This window comes from Trichomonas vaginalis, chromosome V (assembly GCF_026262505.1).
Source record: "Trichomonas vaginalis G3 chromosome V, whole genome shotgun sequence".
NCBI classification, from domain to species: Eukaryota; Parabasalia; order Trichomonadida; family Trichomonadidae; genus Trichomonas; species Trichomonas vaginalis.
The window spans coordinates 20938494-20960006 of record NC_067207.1 but is presented as its reverse complement, the minus strand read 5'-3'; the positions used below and the strand labels follow the sequence as shown (position 1 = coordinate 20960006).

Here is a 21513-nt window from a genome sequence, read left to right as displayed (position 1 = left end):
AAATATGCTTTCAATAGAAAAAGAAAATTCTAGAGTTGCTACAACTAAACCATTAGATGAACTTTTTACGAATGTCGGTCAAAAGTTTGAGACAGAGACCGTAAAGCATGAAGGCTATCGTTTTGACTACCCGTTAAGATGGTTAAGAGACCCATCTGTCACAAAAGCTATTGGCTTTCGTAGAATGAAGTTTGTGTCTGTAGAAGATAAAAGTTTTCCATTTATTGTAAGGTTTCATATAGATTATATATCTGAAGGGAAACGAAAAATGTGGGAAGAAATTGAGCTAATACAAGTTGACCTTTCATCTTCTCTACAGACTGCGTTAAAAAATATAGAAGATAAAATAAATTCATGTTATGCAAAATATGCTGATGAATATGCAAATACCGAGAGCACACTTTATGTGAGAATTGTATATGACAAACAAAATTCACAAGTGTCATTTCAAATCTACGAAGACAATCCAAAGAAAGACGAACAAATATATACAGAATTCACTGCAATGTCATGGTATTATTTGCAAAGAATGTTAAATCAGAAAGTCGAACTTCCTTTAGCAAATATTTACAGTCGATATGCAAGAGATGAACCATATTTATTTAAAGATGTTTTCGACCCAGCTGCTATTATTGTTCATGCTTCATTTTCTGGCGCCCAAAACTCTTTCTTATGCTTGGCAAATGACTTTTACGAAAAACCTACAAAGTTATACGAACCACCAAGTGGAAGTATTTCAGACTTTCAAGTATGGTTTACTACAGATGGAAGAAAAAGAATAATTCCATTATACCATGCGTTTTACTTAGAACTTAGTTTCATATACAACTACTATCGAACGGTAAAAATATAATTTTTTAATACGGTTGAGGTGTTGGATTTGGTTGCCAACTAGACTGTGGTGCAGGTTCAGGCTGTTGTATAACAGGAGCTTGTTCTTCTGGTTCAGGGTCTTTAGGTATAATACCAACAAACTGACCTACCCTTTTACCAATATTTTTGACTCCGTTCCAAATTCCTCTTCCGACAGATTTTATTCCATTCCATATACCTCTTCCAACATTTCGAAAGAAGTTTCCTATTCTTCCAAAGAAACCCATTTTACTATATGTAAAAATCTAATGTCCGCCTAGTCTCTTACGTTTCCTGTTGAGTTCCATAGCATTTTTTAACTGGAGCTCATACATTCTGTTTCTCCTCTGGTAGAAAACATATTCTGGGTCAACTCCTGTGTTCGCGTCATCTGCATAAAGTTGTTTATATCCCACTTCAGGGTTTGTATAAAACTCTTTCCATCTCATATTTGCATACCATGGTGGTAAGCCTAACGCAGCGTCATTTGACATGGCAGTTTGCATTTGTACATCTGTTGGCACTTGACCATAGTTTGCCATTGCAGTTTGTATTCTAACTTCATTTGGAATATTCTCTGGGTTTGGTTGTCCAGGTTGCTGTGCATTCGCTAAGTTCTGTGCGTCCATTTAATATTAGATAAAAATATCTCTTACGAGTACATATGCTGAACATTTGCTGGTATTGGTTCATCTTCATATTCTCTATATCTTTCTGCCACGTCAAATAAGTAAATGACACAATGGAAAAAACCTAAAACAAGTAGTCCTATTTCAAACCACATTTACTTACCAATAAAATTTCTTTGTTATGACACTTTCTCCAGTTTATAGGACCTCTCTCATATTCTATCTTATCGTATCTAAACTCATAGTCATGTATGTCCTCTAACCATCTCATGACACTTTCCAAACCACTTTTATCGGATGTAAAGTAAAAGCATGGATGGTTATGTAAAACGTCTAAAGTTTCTAAAGAGTCTCTCAAAGTCCAGTCTACTTGGTATTGAAAATCCCATGTGTTATAGAACGGCGGGTCCACTATAAAGAAAACATTTTCCTTGTCTTTATATTTTTCATACAAATCTGTCCAATGACATCTCACAAACTCTATACCCTCAATATATTTTTCTATGTCCTCTTTGAAAACATTTGTATAGTTAAGATATAAAACTTTTGACATAAGTGTTTCAATGTCATGAACTCTTATAGAACCACTATATAATAGTCTAGCAGATATACTATCCCAGTCTATATATTCTGCTTTTTTCAAAACCTCTCTCACAATATTTTTCTTATCTAATGGTATACGTTCCATCTTACCTATAGGTATCTTTTCTTTTAACTCTTTCAATATATTGTTTGTGTCTGGTATATGTTTGAGACGGTCCATATAGTTGTCGAAGTCATTGCATATAATCTTTGAGTCTGGAATATTGTATGACATAAATGGGATATATAGAAACTTCCACCGAACAAATCTACAAATGTTAGACCATTCGGTAGTTTCTTAAGTTCTCTCAATATAATATCTTTACATTTACTCTTATTTCCAAAGAACGGTAACGGTGGTTTTGTAAAATTCATTTATATATAATAATAAAAATGTTTTTACCCGAAAAGTGACAGAAAAGTGACAAAACATGAAAACATATATAATTTGTGAAAAGCGACACATTATATAATGTTTTCGACCCAGAAGAAGGCTTCTTCCCAGAAGCAATGGAGGAAGAAGAAGAGTCCTCCGAATTCACACCAGAAGACTAACAATTTTCCGAATAAAAACTTCATTTATACTAAACATCTTCGGGGCTAGAGGGCACGAAGTGCCTGGAAGCCCCACTACCTTTTTTTTAGATTATTGAAAAGTTGAAATTTTTCCAATAAAAGTTTATTAATGACAAGAATTGCTACGATTCTGACAAAATAACATTAAACATTAGAAATATATTTTTATAGATCGAATGCAGCCACAATTAAATTAGAATCTAAACCCATTTTCCTACGTAAAGTCTCCCTATCGTTTTTCTGCCTCAATATTGAATGAACCTCTATCAAAAATTTGAATAAGAAACTTTACAAAAGAAAAGGAGTTTAACATATTTTGGAATTCTTGCACAAAATTGAATTGAACACAAATTAATATTAAAATAAATCGTATATGTATGAAATATTATCATTTTTAGCAAAAATTAAAATTAAAATATGTATACCAACTGGTGTGAAGCATCATTGAAAAGCAGCCTTTAAACATATGGATTAAGTGGCACGTCACAGAAGCCTAAAAACATACTTAATTTCCCCAATTCATAATTTTTATTCTAAACAAATATAGTTACATACAAACATACATAAATTTTAATCGCATATCTAAGCATTTATAAAATAGCATAACAATTCTTTTCTGTTGAATAATTTCATGTATTTGATCATCATTAAGCTTGAACCTAAGAAGCAAATATTTAAAAAATTGGCGGAATAATATTCAAAATTTTTCAAAGAGGACAGATTTTTAAATGTCGAAATTTATCTTATTAATGAATTTAAATGAAAAGCATAATTATAAAACATTAAGATTGAACAGAGGACAGAAATTGTAAATTAATTGAACAAAATTGATGACATAAGAATACATAAGTTTGATATTCTTGCCAAGAAGCTGCATAACGTCACACAAAGAATGAGAACGTTTATTGAAGTCTTCAAATAAACATTAAAGAAAATAAAATTATAAAACAATAATATTTAAAAGAAATGAGTAATCTTTTCTGTAAAAAAAATTCAACTAACTTGGTAGAATCGGATATTCACATTATCTCTTCAGGGTTGGAAATTTTGCATTACCCAGATTTGCCTTACTTTTACCACTCCCCATGTAATTTCTGGGGAAAACGATAATTCATTTTTTTTTATGGATGAATAGATCGTTTTCCTAGAAAGGACCTCATATCTCTGGCTAAAAAGAGTGTCAGATCCTAAATAGGTTATTGATCTAGTGTACAAATCCAATAAAAAGCCTATTTTTTTGGCTTTTTTGGTGCTCATTTTTTCGAAGATCTACATGAATATGGGGAAACCATCGGATTTTTTTGGTTAACCCACATCTTCATGTAGTCTGGACTATCTTTCCTCGAAGGACCTCTTTACGGGTGTAAAAACTCATAAAGTTCTCAAAAGATTCATTCTCGATCTCCATGCTGAAAGAATTTACAATAAAAAAGAGATCTACGACATCAAACTACAGCCATAAATGAACTGAACCCTAAAGCTCAGCTCTTAGTTTATCAAAAACGTCGAAATCCTTCTCATTGCAATCAAATTTTCTCAATAACTCATAAGAAAAATCGAATTTGATTAAGCCGATGTTATAGGTATCACAAATACTACAAACTTGAGCAATATCGAAATTGCCAGCAAAAGTTTGAAATTGCATTGCTCATATTTGTTTTGTAAACTAAAAATCTGCTTATATTATTCATTAATTTTTTATATATTATTCATATACTTTAATAAAAACAATACTATTTCACCTTAAAAATGAATTTCATAAGTCAATATTATTTTTTTGAAAATGTATCAATTTTCGATTAAAACAACATGAGAATAAAATTTACGCAAAATTATTTTAAAAAATGGTTTTAAAAATTTACAATTGATTAAGAATAAGATTGCAAGAAGTTTTGAAGTTTAATTTTAAGAAAAAAAATTCGGATATTATTCATGGATCTAAGTAATCTGATATTTGAGTATCAGCACTATGCATAAAACATATATTTATAGTTTTTTTGGATTTTTATGATTTTAAATATATTCAAATTTGGCAATCCAATAGATTTTTAAAAAATAGGTAAATAAAAATAGATTACATATGCAGCAGATTTAGAACATGAAACAAATCTTATAGTGACCCCAAAAAAATTCATGATCCAAAAAAGAAAAAAATTAGCTAAATGGGAATAAAACGTTGGCATAATGAATCATCATGTCGGATGTTTCCACTAAACTACACCGGCAGTTCGAAAAATACCCTTGGTGGTTCTATTTAATAGCTACTCCCAACGATAGGCGGTGTCCCCAGCTTTAGAGAGGTGGTAAAAGTAAGGCAAATCTGGGTATTAATTTATTATATATATATGTTGAAAAAAGGTGCATTAAATACAATAATAGTAATATCGATACCTTATACAACATGTTATATAAGAGATCTCTATAAACATAATAGCTTTAAACAAATTAATTGTATCAAAATTTGTATCTGTAAACAGCAAGAGTGTTATATGCTAATATTATGTGTAACTACTTATTGAACAATGAATGCAATATAAGACATTGATTTATTGGCTAGAGAAAAAAAATTATATTTTTCATTTTGGACAATCCGAAATTTTTCTAATTTTATTGAATTGCATATATGTTAATTTGCAGTTGAGTGATATCAGTGAGAAATTTATATGCACGTTTAACTTTATCAGATTTCAAATGAAAACATGGATTTCATTGATTGTTTTTCAATACGAGCTCCACAAAAATGATACAAAGATGAATAAGTAGTGGTACGCCTAAAAACAAGGTAAAAAACAAAAAATTAGCAACAAATTACTTAATTTCGGCTATTATTGTGAAAAGTGAATATGTCAAAAACATTTATTCCATCATCTTGTTATCTATACCTCACTACAGACGAATGTGAAGAGATATCAATTTACAAAATTTAACCCAAAAGAGATTAGGCCTAATTTTTACGGCCAATCTTTATTATTTGTTACACAGATGCTAGATCCACTACTCCCCAAAACAATTCATTTTTTGAATGGCCCCGTTTTTCAGGCCTTCATTTTATGAAAAATGCTAATATTATACGAATCTTAATATATTTATTTTTTTTTGTTCTCAATAAAGGTATTCAAAAGTCAATAACAAATTGAGAGGAAACTCATTGAGAGGCTCAGAATTCGAGTCGTGAGGAAGGGTAAATTTTGAGAGCCAAAATTCCAAATCTCCTCAATATTTCAAAGCCCTTCTACTTAGATTTTGTGACTACCTTAGCATAAACATCAACTCTCATTTTTCAAAATAAATTTTTATATGAGAAATTTAATACGCTTATTATTCAAATAAGTAGTAGTAATTAATATATCATATGGTGATACATGCTCAATCAATTCAAAAAGCTCTTAATGTTATCAAGAATCAAATTTGATTTCATTGCGAGATTTCAACCTATCATTGAAGTAATTCTTATTTAAAAGGGATAGATTAACCATTTCTAACAACATTATCTAATCTAAAAGATAATCATTAACATATAGGGGAAAAAAATAATGATGGGTATACTCCACTCATCAAAGCATCACAATATAGTAAACTTGAAGTTGTTAACTATCTTATCTCTGTTGGAGTTGATAAAGAAGCAAAGAATAATAATGGAAATACAGCATACATCATGGCAACAAACAAAGCTAAAGATTTTCGTTGTCTTTTTGAAAAAAAAAATTCCAATATTGAAGGGAAAATCCTTTCAAAGTTAGTCTTAAGTTTTTTTTTAAAGATTATCTTTTAGATTTGATAAAAATGTTACTGCAGAAGGACTAGTAATTAACCATTGTTTATGATATTAGGGAACAAGTTATTCTGATCAAGTAATGTCAATACCTTTATTATTTCGATTATATGAGGGTTATCCAAATTATAATAATAAAATAAAATATTGATTGAAAATATGCTTTGGATTAATTTCTTGTCTAATCACCTGATGGCGTCACATGGCATAATGACTTAAACCATTCAATTTATACGCCACGTGAGGTCATCAGCTGCAAAACCATAATTTCTTACTGTTATGAGAACAAAGTATATCAAATCTACCAGATAATTATGAGTAAATCTTCCCAGTCTAGCTAATATATATAGAAACTGCAAATTGAAGAGAATTGAAATTTTTTTAAAACATTTTCTCAGTGTGAAAATCAATACATAAAATATGATTGCTATAGAAAATTTCTTAGCAACATAATTTCTGCGAATGATAAAAATTAGTTTGAATAAAATTTTCAATGAATAGCAATTGCTGATTCGCAATAAAAATTTGCTTTACAATCATGATAGAGATCATTTATCTATTAACCACAACCTTTAAAATTAAATTCAATTTTGTTTGAATATTTGCAGAAACTTGTTCGAAACTATTTGAAATAGTGTATTAAACAGATAGATTTTATATAATTATTTCGAAACAGATAGACTCCACAGAATGTCCCGGACAGAACAAATTATCAATGCTCAAAAACGACTTCACTTGTTTCAAACCGTTTTTTATATGAATTAATTTGAGAACTTTACAGGTCATAAGAAACACTTTTTCTTTCACTTCACATTCTCTTCTAATGGCTGAAGAAGACGTTCAGACTCTTGTTATCGATAACGGCTCTGGTATGTGCAAGGCTGGCTTTTCTGGTGATGAAGCCCCACGCTCAGTTTTCCCATCCGTTGTCGGCCGTCCAAAGTACAAACAACAATTAGTTGGTGGCAATGCCAAGGATGTTTTCGTTGGTGATGAAGCTTGCTCCAAGGCTGGTGTCCTCATCCTCAAGTACCCAATTGAACACGGTATCGTCAACAACTGGGATGATATGGAAAAGATCTGGCACCACACATTCTACAATGAACTTCGTGTTGACCCAACAGAGCACCCAGTTCTTCTTACAGAAGCCCCACTCAACCCAAAGGCTAACCGTGAGAAAATGATCTCCCTCATGTTCGACACATTCAACGTCCCATCCTTCTATGTCGGCATCCAGGCCGTTCTTTCTCTCTACTCCTCTGGCCGTACAACAGGTATCGTTTTCGATGCTGGTGATGGTGTTTCCCACACAGTTCCAATTTACGAAGGCTACTCCCTTCCACACGCCATCATGAGACTTAACCTCGCTGGCCGTGATCTCACAGCCTGGATGGTCAAGCTTCTCACAGAGCGTGGCAATGCTTTCAACACAACAGCCGAAAAGGAAATCGTTCGTGACATCAAGGAGAAGCTTTGCTATGTCGCCCTCGACTTCGATGCTGAAATGGAGAAGGCCGCTACAGACTCCTCCATCAACGTCAACTACACACTTCCAGATGGCAACGTCATCACAATCGGCAATGAGCGCTTCCGCTGCCCAGAAATGCTCTTCAAGCCATACTTCGATGGTATGGAATACGATGGTATCGACAAGACACTCTTCGACTCCATCATGAAGTGCGATATCGATGTTCGTAAGGATCTCTACGCTAACATCGTTCTTTCTGGTGGCACAACAATGTTCCAGGGCATCGCCGAACGTCTTGACAAGGAAATCACAGCTCTTGCTCCACCAACAATGAAGGTCAAGATCGTCGCCCCAGAAGAGCGTAAGTACGCCGTTTGGGTCGGTGGCTCCATCCTTGCTTCCCTCGCTACATTCCCACAGATGGTTATCACCAAGGAGGAATACGACGAGGCTGGCCCATCCATCGTCCACCGCAAGTGCTTCTAAAACAATTTCGGAATAAATATTTATTGAATTCGAAAAAAAATTCTTTTAATTTCAAAAGATTTATGTTTATTAGCAAATGAAGTTTTAATTTCTTATATCATTTGAGTTATTATGAGTTTTTCTTTCAAAATAGCTCTCAAAAAAGTTAGTTTTTGTTTTTCAAACTAGTTGATGAAAATCCATTTTGTGGTGGGGGTCATTTATTTGAATTTTGATTGTTTCCTGGATTATGAGCATTTTTATGATTGTCCGCATGTTTCTTGAAACAATTTTCTCCATAATCACTATTTTGCTTTGGATTTATTTTGTTATCAGGTCTAGGTACATAATTCATTAATCCAAAGTGTCCTTCATTGACAGGATTTGATCTATAATATTTCATAGTTCCTAAGGTCAATGAAATTAATTCATCTATAGATTTCTCATGAAATCAATCAGATAAATGACTTTTTTTGGAATAAGAGGTGTATATATAGAATATGGATAATTGTGATTGAACATGTAGTTGAGAACGCATCCAAGTGAAAAGATGTCTGATTTAACACCGTAACCAACGTATTTCAATTTGAAAAGGTTCTGCTCAACTTCTGGAGCCATGTAAAACCTAGTTCCGGTGACATCATATGCTTTGTCGGTGTCAAACACTGAAACATCAAAATCTGCGTAGTGAGGTTTATCAAACTCGTCGAGGAGAATGTTGTCTGGCTTTATATCTCTTAGTATAATGTTGTGGTTGTGAATGTTTCGTACGTCTAAACAAATTTGATAAAATTTTTCGAGTAATTCTAGGTGTGTGAGATTAGGATTGTTTTGTATATAGGCTGTTAATGTTCCTTTTCGATACAAAGGGCTGCTGGTAAAGTATTTATTAGGCACGGCCAAATTTGGATAATAAATTAGAATCCCCAGTATTTCTTTGATCTTATTTTCCACGGAAAGATCTAGTTTTGAGAATTTAAATATGTGTGAAGAGAAGAATTCATCGGAATGTAAAACGACACTATGAGCTCCATATCCGAGAACTTTGAAACCCCTTGGAACGAATGTCTCTTTGTATTTGGAAATTACAAGTTCTTTGTCATGGTTTATCGGGTCTAGTAGATAACATTTCAATAAAAATGAAAAATCATGGATACTCGTATAAGTTCTATCAAAAGAACTATCTAAAAGATCCGGTAAACTTACCCATTTGTTCTTTTCAAGGTTGGATAGACGTGGAAGGGGTGCAATTACTTCATTAAGATCGTTGATCTGAATATAATCCGGATGATACGAGTAACTTCTAGGATCATTTAGATATATCATGACCAATTGTCTGAAAATCTGATGTAAATCCAGTATGACTCTTTCAAAGTCTGGGTTACTATTAAAAAATCCTGATAAGGTTTCTGCTGTCATTAAAAATTTTTTGTCACTTTTTTAAATTTACCTCAATTCATAGGAACAAAAAAGTCGATTGAATAGCTAAGAACTATTAGAAGCAAAATTTAGTTTTTTTAAAAAAAACTAATAAATAATCGTAACGACTTTGAAATGAAATAAAGTTTTGACTATTTTTTTTTAGGCACGTGCGACTTTTATTGAGTCATCAATAATTATACATGTTAACAAAACTTTATCGGTGCTTAGATATATATTCTAAACCGATTTCATCCATTTTAAAAAGATTTTCCCATTTTTGGTAATTTTCCAACATATCCATGTTATTAAGTGTTTGAATATGTTGCGGGAACTAGTGACATATTCCTAATTCTGGGGATGTTAAATAGCATAACGGATCATTTGTTTGAATCTTTTTGCCAATATGGATGAGATTTTTTAAGAATGCATTGATAACACCATCAAAACCTTTTGGAATTTTGGCAAAATATTCGTTGAACATTGAGTAATTTTGATAGATTCCAATCACTGAAAGATTTTGCAGATGTTTACCTTTATTCAAGCAATTGCATAGACTATTTCAACACAAGATAAATATAATACTAATCTTTAAAATAAATATTGAGACAGAAATTAAAAATTTTTATTTTGAAAATAAACTTGAAATCATATTCTTCGCGTCTGTCGCTCAAAATTCGAGCGAATTGAAAGGTTTATACGCGAAGCATATGATTTCAAGTTTAAATAAATTTTTAAGGGTACATTTACACCCGTCTGACTCTAATTCAAAATTCTGACAACTGTCGTGAAGGATAATTGGAAAATAACATTAAAGAGTAGAATTGAAGATTATGCCCTACGGGCGTGAATGCACCCTTAAAAAGTACTAAATTATTGTGTTGAAGACGATTAAACCGTTTTATAAAAACGGTTTAATATATTTTTGTGAAATTGCTAATCAACTTAAAGGAATTCAAAATTGTATACTATCTAAGGTTTTCTGACACCAATGAAACATTGATACTCTCCCCTGCTTCTCTTACTCTTCCTTTTTTTTCAGAGGCCTCGGGAGGAAACTAGTCAGGAAGAGAAATAAGAAGTAGGAGAGCCCGAGGCCTCTGTAATAAAATTAAAATCTCAAAGTTCTCATAGCCCAGCACCGACGGGCGGTTGTAAATAGGTATGATTACAAATTTCTGAACTGAGCTATGTACTATGAGATGAAACTCCGACAGGCAGTTGCTAAGTAGAAATTTTATAAAATTAAAATATATAATACAACATTCGTCTACAATAGTCCAGTCCCGACGGGCGGATTGTTATCCAAATGCAAGGAACACGTTATTCCTTGATTTGGATGTAAATTGTTGTTTTCGAAATGATTTTCATAAAATTTGAGCTGAACTATATGTAGTGAGATGTTGTTCCGACGGGCGGTCATGATTTTCCATAGAGATTAGATGTTTTTTTCCGAATTAAATTTTTTTTTTTTGGAGATCTTAAATGATATAAATAAATCATGCAACATTCATCTACAATAGTCCAGTCCCGACGGGCGGATTGTTATCCAAATACAAGGAACACGTTATTCCTTGATTTGGATGTAAATTGTTGTTTTCGAAATGATTTTCATAAAATTTGAACTGAACTATATGTAGTGAGATGTTGCTCCGACGGGCGGTTATGATTCTAATCTCTTATCTTATGCATCTGCTGAGAATATGAGTTATAATGATTAATAATAACGGAATTAACCGTCAGAAATATTATATTTATAAATTTTGTCTCTCTGTAATGCAGAAGTATATGGGCTGAAGTTTAATATAGTGTAATAAACAGAAATTCATCAAAAGTGACAGCTCTCAATTTTTTGACATTTGTAAATTCTAAATTGAATGAGAAAAATGAAATAATACTAAGCATAATACAATATTCTAGATTTAATTATAATTAGGAAAAAGTTAGTTTTGAGAGTACTTTTCATAGGCATATAGAATGAAATCTTCTGAAAAAGAATATCACATAAACTCATATTATTTTCTAATATATAACTATTTTATATAAAAATCAAATTCAATGATCTTAAAAGCGAAGGATAAACCTCAAAATTTACGAATATAATGAGTGGGAATATTTCATATGGTTTTATGATAGATAAGCATTATATTCCCACTCATTATATTCGTAAATTTTGAGGTTTATCCTTCGCTTTTAAGATCATTGAATTTGATTTTTATATAAAATAGTTATATATTAGAAAATAATATGAGTTTATGTGATATTATTTTTCAGAAGATTTTGTGTTCTTCTTCAAAATTTTATTTTTTTATTAAAAAGAATCTTTACAAAATATACATTTACTTTAATTAATATTTAAAAACGTGCTCTATCAAAAGTTCCAAAAATTCAATATTTTAGCTTTTCTGAGGTGTCACTTTTGATGAATTTCTGTTTACAACATATAGTGTGCTTTTGAAAAGAGAATAAAGAATGAGAAAGTAATGATGTGTATTACGACCAGAAAGACCGGAAAGGGGATCCTTTCTCAAGGTTAGGGCCCCCTTCTAGTCTTTCTGGTGCCGGAAGGATTGGCTTTTGGCAGTATTGCCATTCCTTCCGGAATCATCATTGCATTTCTCGAAAGTCACGGCAAGTGCATTCTAGCACCACAGGTGCACTTGCTGTGGCATACAATTGCGAGTGCCTGCTGCTTCTGTCAAAAGAAGCAGCAGACACTAGCAATGCAAACCAAAGTTCTCCAGAAAGACCGGGAAGGGGGTCCTTTCTCAAGGTTAGGGCCCCCTTCTAGTCTTTCTGGTGCCGGAAGGAGTGGCCTTTGCCAGTATTGCCATTCCTTCCGGAATCATCTTCGCATTTCGCAAATGTCGCGGCAAGTGCATTCTGGCACCACAGGTGCACTTGCCGCGACATATAATTGCGAGTGTCTGCTGCTCTGCCCCAGATTCGCAGCAGACACTCGCAATGCGAAACAAAGTTCTCCAGAAAGACCGGGAAGGGGGTCCTTTCTCAAGGTTAGGGCCCCCTTCTAGTCTTTCTAGAGTAGTAATTTAGATGTTTTTCCAGAATCTCAGCGAGAACCGTCCGTGATTTGGAAGATCTCCTGAAAACGGCAAATGTAGTCTGTAAGCGAGGCACTTGCCTTTGCTCAGGCCAGATCCTGTATCTGTAGGTCTTTCAGGGCCGAGATGAGCGGAGATCGCCAATGATGTGGATGATCTCCCTCAAACTCGACCCTGAGGATTAAATGTGCAGACTCTGGCCTGAATAAGGGCCAGAGCTTCATACTGTAAGCTTACCAGGGCCGAATCAGAGAAGCATTTTGGAAAACCGGCCCTGGTGATTTAAAAAGAAGCTCTGGCCTTTGCTGAGGCCAGATCCTGTGTCTGTAGGTCTTTCAGGGCCGAGACGAGAGGAGATCATCAATGATGTAGATGATCTCCCTCAAACTCGGCCCTGGGGATTGTATTTGAGGGATCTGGTCTCAGAAAAGGCCAGAGCTTCTTATGGACGCTCTCTCGGGACTGGGTTCCTCTCCGGCCGCCCCAAATCAGGGTGGTCTTAGAGGACCCCGGCCCCGAGGATGGTTAGCGAAGCTCTGGCTTTTCCTGAGGCCAGAGCTTGTGATTTTCATTCAGAGCCAAGTTCCTCTCGGATCGAGCCTAATGAGGACGATCGTCGAGGAACTGGGCTCTGAGGAGATAAATTGCGAAATCTGGCCTTCATCGAGGCCAGAGTTTTTAAGGAATGTTTTGATGGGATGAGCCAATTATCAGTAAGCTCATCCCATCAAAACATTCGTAAGGATTGAAAATAAACTTGAAGATGTTGTTATTACGTTACTTAAAAAAGTAAACTATATAAAGTTCTTGAAGTAAAACCTTTTAAATAAGCTCAATTAAAAATCTTTATTAATACCTTTTCTCTTTTTTAAATAAATATATTCTGGTTCATTTTTCAGAATATGTTGTGATGTGGACATCATGAAATATACCAGTCAAAATTAATTAAACTAATAATCTAAAATATTCAAATCCAATAAGGGGAAAAAGATAAATCTTGGAACAAACACCAAAAATAAATAATGTTTATAATTCCAAAATTTTTTTATTTTGCAAATTTGCATATAAAATTTTTATTTCTTCTTTGGATTTTTGAAATTTTGAATTTTTTTTGGAATTTTAAATGAAGAATTGAGAAACCTAATATAGTTGGTTATTATCTCATATATGAATATGTTTGTCTTATTTCACAATTTGAAATTTTCTCATTCTTTATGATGAAATTGAATATCTATCTAAGGTTTAGATAGCATATCTAAGGACAGATTGCATGAATTTATATTTATATTATTATAGTATATTGAAATTGAAAACGTTGAATATGACAATACCAAACATTTTCAAATTTCCTGAAACTACAATTTCTGTAGTTACTTGTCAAATAAGGGAAATAACTCACAAATATCTAGTAGATGGTATATCATTTTATCTCGTAAAATGAGTATCTTAGGAAAAATTCTCGATTTTTTTTCAAAACTTACAATAACACAAGATCTATTCTGTAAAACCGATTAACAGTACAAATATGTTTATTTGCAGATCAAACAGTCTAATATATCTTTTAATAATTTTATCTCGAAATTGCTCTTTTCTTCCATTCTTCGTCCATTAGTCATCGAATACCTAAATAGTCGGAATCCATTACCAAAATCAAGAAAGTATCGATACTATTTTGTGGAATTAAGGGTGCACACAAGAGGATCATGTAAACTTCAGAATTTAGAACCTTATTTTAGGCATTATCTTGGCTACCTATTTAGGCTCGAAAAGCAAAAAATATCAAAAAATACAACTTGACTCCATTATGACCCTTTCATGGAGGTAGTTTTTATCCGCTAGTATTTTCCCTTTGAATCTCTTTACAATTCGAAATCAAATTCAAACCTCAGTAGAAGAAAGGAAGAATCGACTTACTACGGTTGTAATACGAATAAATACATATATTTAATTATTTTTATTTACATAATAATTGTTTGAAGCTCATATTCCATCAAATTTTTAAATAAAACATTAAAATGTTGAAAATGTTCATATATTTTAATAGGGTTTTGGCACTTTATTGAGGAATTACTACATACATAGTCGAACTGAACTTGATATTTTGAAATTTAATTATTTATCAAAATTAAAATTTAACTTGAAATTTATAATTATTTAGTCATATTTTGCATAATTCTAAGTAGATTTTGTAAAAAATCAAGAAAGAAAAATTTTAACGTGCTTTATTTTTTCTTTTTTATAATAATACATATTATTATATAATTAACATATTCATAATGTTTCACCCTTTCAAAAATATAATCCTCCTCCTCTCAAATAAACGTACATACGGGTGGCCTCTTTTTTCAAAAAATTAAAATTTGAAATTTTGGGCTCAAATATTAGAGATTTTTTCAACCTTCAACGATATATGTTGTCTATATCAGACCTCCTTTCTTTTTGATACTTAACATTGTTCCTAAATCTTAGCCGTTAAGGCTGTTCTGAAAATATTTTTTTTTCGAAAAAATTCGAAAAAAATTCTTAAAATTCAAAAATCCCTTAATTCCTGAGGATTTTGGGAAAAAGTTTTTACATGAACATGTGTATATTATATGAAGTATATTGATAAGGTAAAAATCAAATTTTATTGCATATTCATCGAGAAAATAAACTAACGAATCCCTCAAAATTGAGAGGGTAATCCTCCTCCTCTCAAATAAACGTACATACGGGTGCACCCTTAATATTTTTTTTGTTTATTTTATTATAATGACACTTTTTCACACCATTTAAACTTGATGAAGATCCAAATCAGTTTTGGTATTATTTTCCGAATCATAATTACTCATTTTATTCCTGCGCAGAATCATTTTTTTATTCTATAAACTCAAATAATAAATAATTATGGAATTATTCGATTTATATCATATAAGAATTATCTAAATGATCGCTCTTCAACTGTTATAATATAACAAATACATTAAGGGGATACTTTTGTCATGATATCACAATAATGCAGATAATTTCCATTTAACTACTATTTAATCTGCTATTTCTTTGCTGGAGGCCTTAGCAGCAGATCACTAAAAAGTTATTCCCCAACAAGTTTCAGTAAATAAATACCCTTTATTCTGAATTCTTTTTTTTACTGTATTTTTCAGTATTTTTTTGTCAAATTTATGGCAACTCAATCACCTAGAACTCGAACTTTGATATTGGGATGTGATTTTTCAACATTTCACATTTATTGGAGATATTTTGCTCAAGCACAAGATCGCGAAGTTGTTGGATTTGTCTATTGCGAAGATGGTGAACCTCCGATTCGACATTTTAAAGGAATCTACAAACATCCTCACTCAATATATTCTCTAAGGAGTTTAGAACGAACTATTGTTGAAAAAAGAATCCAAACTTGCGTCATTCAAGCGCAAAATATTCCAATGCCAGTTGTTCAGTCTCTTATCAACAGAATTCTTTCAACCGGTACATGTGGATTTGAGTTCTTACCGAAAGCATCTCTTGTAGTTAAATCTTTTAAACCTGTAATTACTTTAACTTCTCTTGCACCAAAATTAGGCAAAACGCAAGTTGGCTTATACTTCTGCTCATTACTAAAGAAAAATTATGACAGAGTTGCTATCATTTACCCATTACATCGATTCCAAGTCAAAGATGATGTATTTTACATCGAAAAATCACCTCATTACGAGTTTAATCAAGATGATGTGATCGAACCAGGCTTATTTACACCAGAAGAAGAGACTCAAATTAAGAATTACCAAGCTTGTGGCGCATATAAAATTTTTGTTACAGCAGATTACAGAAAATCCGTAATATGCGCCGAGCAATGTGCAAATATTATTGTTTTCGATGCGAGCGCATGCGAAATTCCTTATATTAACGCTGATGCAGAATTTTGTGTTGTTTCAGCCGAAACTCTTGATAATGTTCGTTCGAAATCTCTTTGGCCAGGCATAGTTAACGTCATGGTCAGTGAAAATATTATTGTTCTTGAGAGAGGATCGAAAGAACTGCCAAGACAAGTGAAAATTTCAATTGATAACATTCTCAAAGAGCATACTGTTATGTATGCATTATCGCAAGCAGTCATTGATGATCCTCATGCTCAAGAAATGGCAAATCGATCAGTTTTAGTTATTGATCCTGAAAATGTCGAAAACGGACCACAAATTGCTAGCAAATACGGCGCAATACAAATACAAAGATCTACGTCACCATTATACCCATTAAATATGCAAACAGATGAAAGTTTGAACTCAATCGTAAATACAATCAATAGCAGCAACGCAGACGTCATATTAGTAACAATTAATCAATCTATTCCGAATATTGATAACAAGAAAACAATTTTATACACTTCCCTCGAACTTAATTTCATAAATGACTCATTACGTAAATACATCAACAAATTCTTCAACAACCAACTATCTCCACCTCTCAAAGACCACTTTGAGGCCCAGGTTGATATCATTATGGCCTTATCTCAAGCATCAGAAAAAGAATTGTTTGTTCTCAACAACGATAGCGCAAACAGAGAGGCATTTGTCCGACTATTTTTACGATCCCACCTTCCTACTGGCTTTCGAGTCACTACCGGCGAAATTATTGATTGTTCGATGAATCAAACCGGCCAACTCGACGTAATCATCGTTAACGATGCCTGCCCGAGATTTACTATTGATGGAACCGATACAGTTATCTCTCCTGTCCCAGCAGATTCTGTTTTAGGCGTAATTGAGGTTAAAACAACGCTAACTCAAGAATCTTTAAAGAAAGCCTTGAGCCAAATGAGGCCAGTAAAGGCTCTGATGCCTTCCCATGCTACTTTGCAGCTTGCTGACGGTCATATTGTCGAAGATCCTCTAAAAGGCAAAATTATTACCGGAATTTTCAGTTTCGCGCCATCTACGGACATTGAGGAGAAGATTCCTTCAATTTTGAAGATGTATCCGAAATGTGCAGATTTTATCGTATTACCGAACAATTTCTGTTTCTTTTCGGAGGAAACTCTTAAAGTCTGTGGCATGTCCATTGGCGAACATGACGTTATTAACGGCTACGCGAAGTTTACTGCGAAAGGTATGGGATTAGCTCTTATTTTCGGAATTTTGAATGCCTTGGCCGCAACGAGGAGGTTTTCTGGCCTCCACTGTATTAAGTATTTGAGCGGAAACTGGGGTGGCCGAAAAGATCTCATCGAAAGGAACATGATGGAGCAAAGGGATAAGATGAGGCACCTTGGAAAGTACGTAATCAAACTTAATCCCGGCGAAAAAGAGGCTTTCTTCAGACAAAGATCAAATTTGATGAATAGAGTTAACGAAATCAATCAAATAATACAAGGTTCAACATTAGTAAGTGAACCAGAGGACAAAGGAACAGAGTAATACTATTGAATTTTGTTTTTTTTTAATGTAAAAAAAATGTTTGTTATTTAATATATTACATTAAGGGATTGAGAAAAAGAAAAGGGTATATTTTATGTCGGCAATTGGTCTTTCGTTCCATTAAATATTTTTTTTTCATTCAATCTTAATATTTTTTTTTCAAATGAGGATAACTATTTATAATATACTCCATTTACACCAGTGGAGTTTTACCATGCATTGCAAGGAATTTTTAATTTATATTATTAACTATTAGCACTAAATTTGATATATAAACTTTCTATATCTTCTGTCTCAAGCTGCACACAGCTCATCAACTTACAATGGTTTATGTTTCTCAGCATTGGTACTTATGTTCATTTTTGGATGATCAAACATGAAAAATTTTCTAACAAAATTGTTTAAGATATGCATATTTAATATAAAAATTTGAGTGACGGCTATACTTATCACAAGAAGTTGTGAAATTGATATCAATAAAAAAAATTATTTTTCTTTATACAATACGGCAGCATCCAGCTTCTGGCTGTTGTGGTTTCTTCTTCTTCTTTGATGATGATGAAGAAGAAGAGGACTCATCCTTATGATGTTTCTTGAAAACACGACGAGCGAGGGTTTCGTAAGCTTGAATAATGGTATTTGGATTACTATGGCAAACTCCATAAACAGGTGCATTGTTAAAAAGTCTAGCAGATTGTTCCTGGGCATATTGATATGGAACTACATGTGGTTGGGGTAAATCACAGTAATTTCCAACAATTACAACAGGTGTCTTTGGGCCTTTGACACGGACAATTTCATTATAGACTTCTTGCAAGTATTCGAAACTCTCTTTGTTATCAACACGGAAAACTAGGAAAAAGCCATCGCATTGTTGAATAAGTCTCGTTTATGCATCAGAAAAGTCATTCTGACCTGGAGGATCGTATATCTCCATATCAACGTAATTACCGTCAAAGGTAACTTGCCTGTTAAGTTTTCCGTCAGGCGGAACTTGGTCATTTTCATTATATGTACCTCTTGCGTAATGCAATGCAAGACCAGCTTTTCCTGATTGTGGATTACCTATATCTAGAACAGAGATTGTTATTTTCATAATATGAAAAAATGCCGTTGCATTCAATTTTTTTTATAGAAAAATTTGAAAACAATCAACATGAAAAATATAGCGAACACTGCAGCACACTTCATTCATTAATTACCACGTTGGCGTGTATTATATGCCAATCACCAAAATCGGTAAATCATTTCTTTTTGCTGGTCATAAAAGAAGATTACATTCCAATTGGAATTCCATTCTTCGGAACTAAAAACTCTGATAGTCTCAGAGTGACTTTTTGTTTTCTATTCATGAAATAATTGAAAATTGCAAAATTTAATTTGAATTAATATTCTAATGAATTTGGATGGTCAGTAAATGATTTTCATCACTACAAACCCATATTTTGCATACAATATCTTTCCATTAACCAATTTATTGCTGATTTTTGTTCGATAAATATCAAATTAATGTTATAATTAATGCAAAAGAATTTAGGTTTTAGTATTAGTTGTTAGAAAGGAGTGGCTCTGCCTTTTCTTCAAAGATTGCGCCCATTTCCTTTCCATGTGTATCTGGGAGCATGAAAATGCCCCAGCCAAAGGCTGCAAAGCAGATGCCTGCATAGATAGCCATTGAAACACCAAACTTGAGGTACTTTGACATTGGTGGCCAAATCATCATAACGATTGCAGCGAATGTCCAGTTAAGTGTTGTCATGATTGATGTTGCAACTGGTCTGACAGAGTCTGGGAAGAGTTCTGGAGTGATAACCCATGGAATTGGACCAAGGCCAAATCCAAACATGAGATTATCCAAAATCATCATGATGGCTGGGATGACTTTAGACCAGTTAAACCAGTAGTTGAGAGCGGCGATGAGAAGAGCCAAGGCACAGCAGACTGAAGAAATATGCCAGGCTGGACGGTGGCCAATGCAGGCAACAAGTGGTGCAGAGAAACCTGTTGCAACGAGACCAGAAAGTCCGACAAGGAAAGCGGCAACAGATGGCCTGATTGAAGAACCAGCATCGCTGAAAATCTTCTCAAGGTTGGAAAGGAAGCCATTGCAGCCAGAGAATTGCTGGAAGAACATAAGAAGGGATGAAACCAAGATTGGTTTAATGAATTTCTTGGAGAATAAGCTTTCCTTCTTTGATCCTGGAATTTCTTCATGATCTTGGTGTGGTGATTCTGGGACGCAGTAGATGAATACAACATGGATGAATGGCTGAAGGGCAAGGATCAAAGCGAGGTAGCGCCAATTGATCCAAATACCAAGCAAGTAGCAAAGGCAAGCACCGATAACAACGCCAAACTGGTGTAAAATACCATATGAACCACGAACCTCTGTTGGAGAAATCTCTGTAATGTACAATGGGCAGACGGTTGAGAATGAACCAACTGTTAAGCCAAGGATTGTACGACCAATGAACGCGAAAATCCATAACTTTTCGTTGGCAATTGGGATAAGTAACCAACCAACAACGGCAGAAATACCTGTAATGCAAGAAGTAAGTCTACGGCCAAGCTTGTTAATTGGAATGTGGATGAAGAATGGTGTAATGATACCCATGAAAGCAGGAAGTGTGTTGAAAACTGTTCCTGCAAAATCACTAATTTGAAGATCTGCTGTCATTTGCTTGTTAGCTGGGCTCCAATAGGCCATTGTTTCACCAAAGTTCATGGATCCGAATATGATGACTATAACATAGAGTAATTCTTTCCGGAAGAAACCCATTTTTTTGAATTCATTACAATTTTTTCCTCTCAATTTGAGAGCAGCGGATGAGATTTAATATGCCATCAAAACGACACGAAAAAAACATAAAATATACATTAAGCATTATACAGAGAATTACTTTATTAAAGAGGTAGAGAAAAATCTTTTTCATTTGACATGACTGTAAAATGGCAATTGGATTTTTGAGAGAGGGTCAAAGTTGCTATTTGTCACTTTTCCACAAGAATATAATGGGGAAAAAGTTATCATATAGTTGATCTCATTCACTGAGGTGAGAGATGCATGTAGTGTAATATGTAATGGGATAAACAGTGGGCTTGCTGCTCTAAGTCCTAGGTTCGAGACACATTGGTTTCATTTTTCTCTTTTTTATTGACGTAAACTATTCAATTTTTGTGTTCTCCATTCAAATTTCAGAATTTTTTTTGCAGATTTCACGCTACATTCGAAGTTACCTTTTGTAACAACCACCACTGCCTACGAAAGACGAAAGTGTGTCACGATTTCACCCGGAAA

General features: G+C 33.4%; 9 protein-coding genes across 9 annotated transcripts, besides 4 other annotated features; 3 read left to right on the top strand and 6 right to left on the bottom strand.

Moving 5' to 3' along the window:
* Nucleotides 1–2706: part of a mobile genetic element that runs on past the window's edge.
* On the top strand, nucleotides 5–853 carry TVAGG3_0375110 (uncharacterized protein; the record flags this gene model as incomplete). Its single annotated transcript, XM_051231915.1, has 1 exon — nucleotides 5–853. One exon carries the CDS (start codon nucleotides 5–7, stop codon nucleotides 851–853), a length of 849 nt encoding a protein of 282 aa, XP_051101645.1.
* TVAGG3_0375100 (serine threonine-protein phosphatase family) lies at nucleotides 858–1100 on the bottom strand (the record flags this gene model as incomplete). The annotated part of the gene is made up of 1 exon (XM_051231914.1): nucleotides 858–1100. The coding sequence occupies one exon, from the start codon at nucleotides 1098–1100 to the stop codon at nucleotides 858–860; it is 243 nt and encodes an 80-aa protein (XP_051101644.1).
* On the bottom strand, nucleotides 1130–1481 carry TVAGG3_0375090 (uncharacterized protein; the record flags this gene model as incomplete). The annotated part of the gene is made up of 1 exon (XM_051231913.1): nucleotides 1130–1481. A coding segment is annotated over one exon (352 nt), but the record flags the coding sequence as incomplete, so codon positions are not given.
* Nucleotides 1621–2244, bottom strand: TVAGG3_0375080 (phage tail repeat-like family; the record flags this gene model as incomplete). Its single annotated transcript, XM_051231912.1, has 1 exon — nucleotides 1621–2244. The coding sequence occupies one exon, from the start codon at nucleotides 2242–2244 to the stop codon at nucleotides 1621–1623; it is 624 nt and encodes a 207-aa protein (XP_051101642.1).
* A 4501-nt stretch (nucleotides 2707–7207) lies between the features above and the next one.
* TVAGG3_0375060 (actin) lies at nucleotides 7208–8414 on the top strand (the record flags this gene model as incomplete). The annotated part of the gene is made up of 1 exon (XM_001309563.2): nucleotides 7235–8365. The coding sequence occupies one exon, from the start codon at nucleotides 7235–7237 to the stop codon at nucleotides 8363–8365; it is 1131 nt and encodes a 376-aa protein (XP_001309564.1).
* A 16-nt stretch (nucleotides 8415–8430) lies between these two features.
* Nucleotides 8431–9756, bottom strand: TVAGG3_0375050 (Rac GTPase binding; the record flags this gene model as incomplete). Its single annotated transcript, XM_001309564.2, has 1 exon — nucleotides 8777–9544. A coding segment is annotated over one exon (768 nt), but the record flags the coding sequence as incomplete, so codon positions are not given.
* Nucleotides 9757–11574: 1818 nt separating this feature from the next.
* Nucleotides 11575–11611: a mobile genetic element.
* A 556-nt stretch (nucleotides 11612–12167) lies between these two features.
* Nucleotides 12168–12205: a mobile genetic element.
* A 2304-nt stretch (nucleotides 12206–14509) lies between these two features.
* Nucleotides 14510–15547: a mobile genetic element.
* Nucleotides 15548–15986: 439 nt separating this feature from the next.
* On the top strand, nucleotides 15987–18332 carry TVAGG3_0375010 (SLL0572 protein family; the record flags this gene model as incomplete). Its single annotated transcript, XM_001301703.1, has 1 exon — nucleotides 15987–18215. The coding sequence occupies one exon, from the start codon at nucleotides 15987–15989 to the stop codon at nucleotides 18213–18215; it is 2229 nt and encodes a 742-aa protein (XP_001301704.1).
* Nucleotides 18333–19104: 772 nt separating this feature from the next.
* On the bottom strand, nucleotides 19105–19311 carry TVAGG3_0375000 (uncharacterized protein; the record flags this gene model as incomplete). The annotated part of the gene is made up of 1 exon (XM_001301702.1): nucleotides 19105–19311. One exon carries the CDS (start codon nucleotides 19309–19311, stop codon nucleotides 19105–19107), a length of 207 nt encoding a protein of 68 aa, XP_001301703.1.
* Nucleotides 19312–19697: 386 nt separating this feature from the next.
* Nucleotides 19698–21000, bottom strand: TVAGG3_0374990 (major facilitator superfamily transporter; the record flags this gene model as incomplete). Its single annotated transcript, XM_001301701.1, has 1 exon — nucleotides 19762–20994. One exon carries the CDS (start codon nucleotides 20992–20994, stop codon nucleotides 19762–19764), a length of 1233 nt encoding a protein of 410 aa, XP_001301702.1.
* Between the last annotated feature and the right edge of the window lie 513 nt (nucleotides 21001–21513).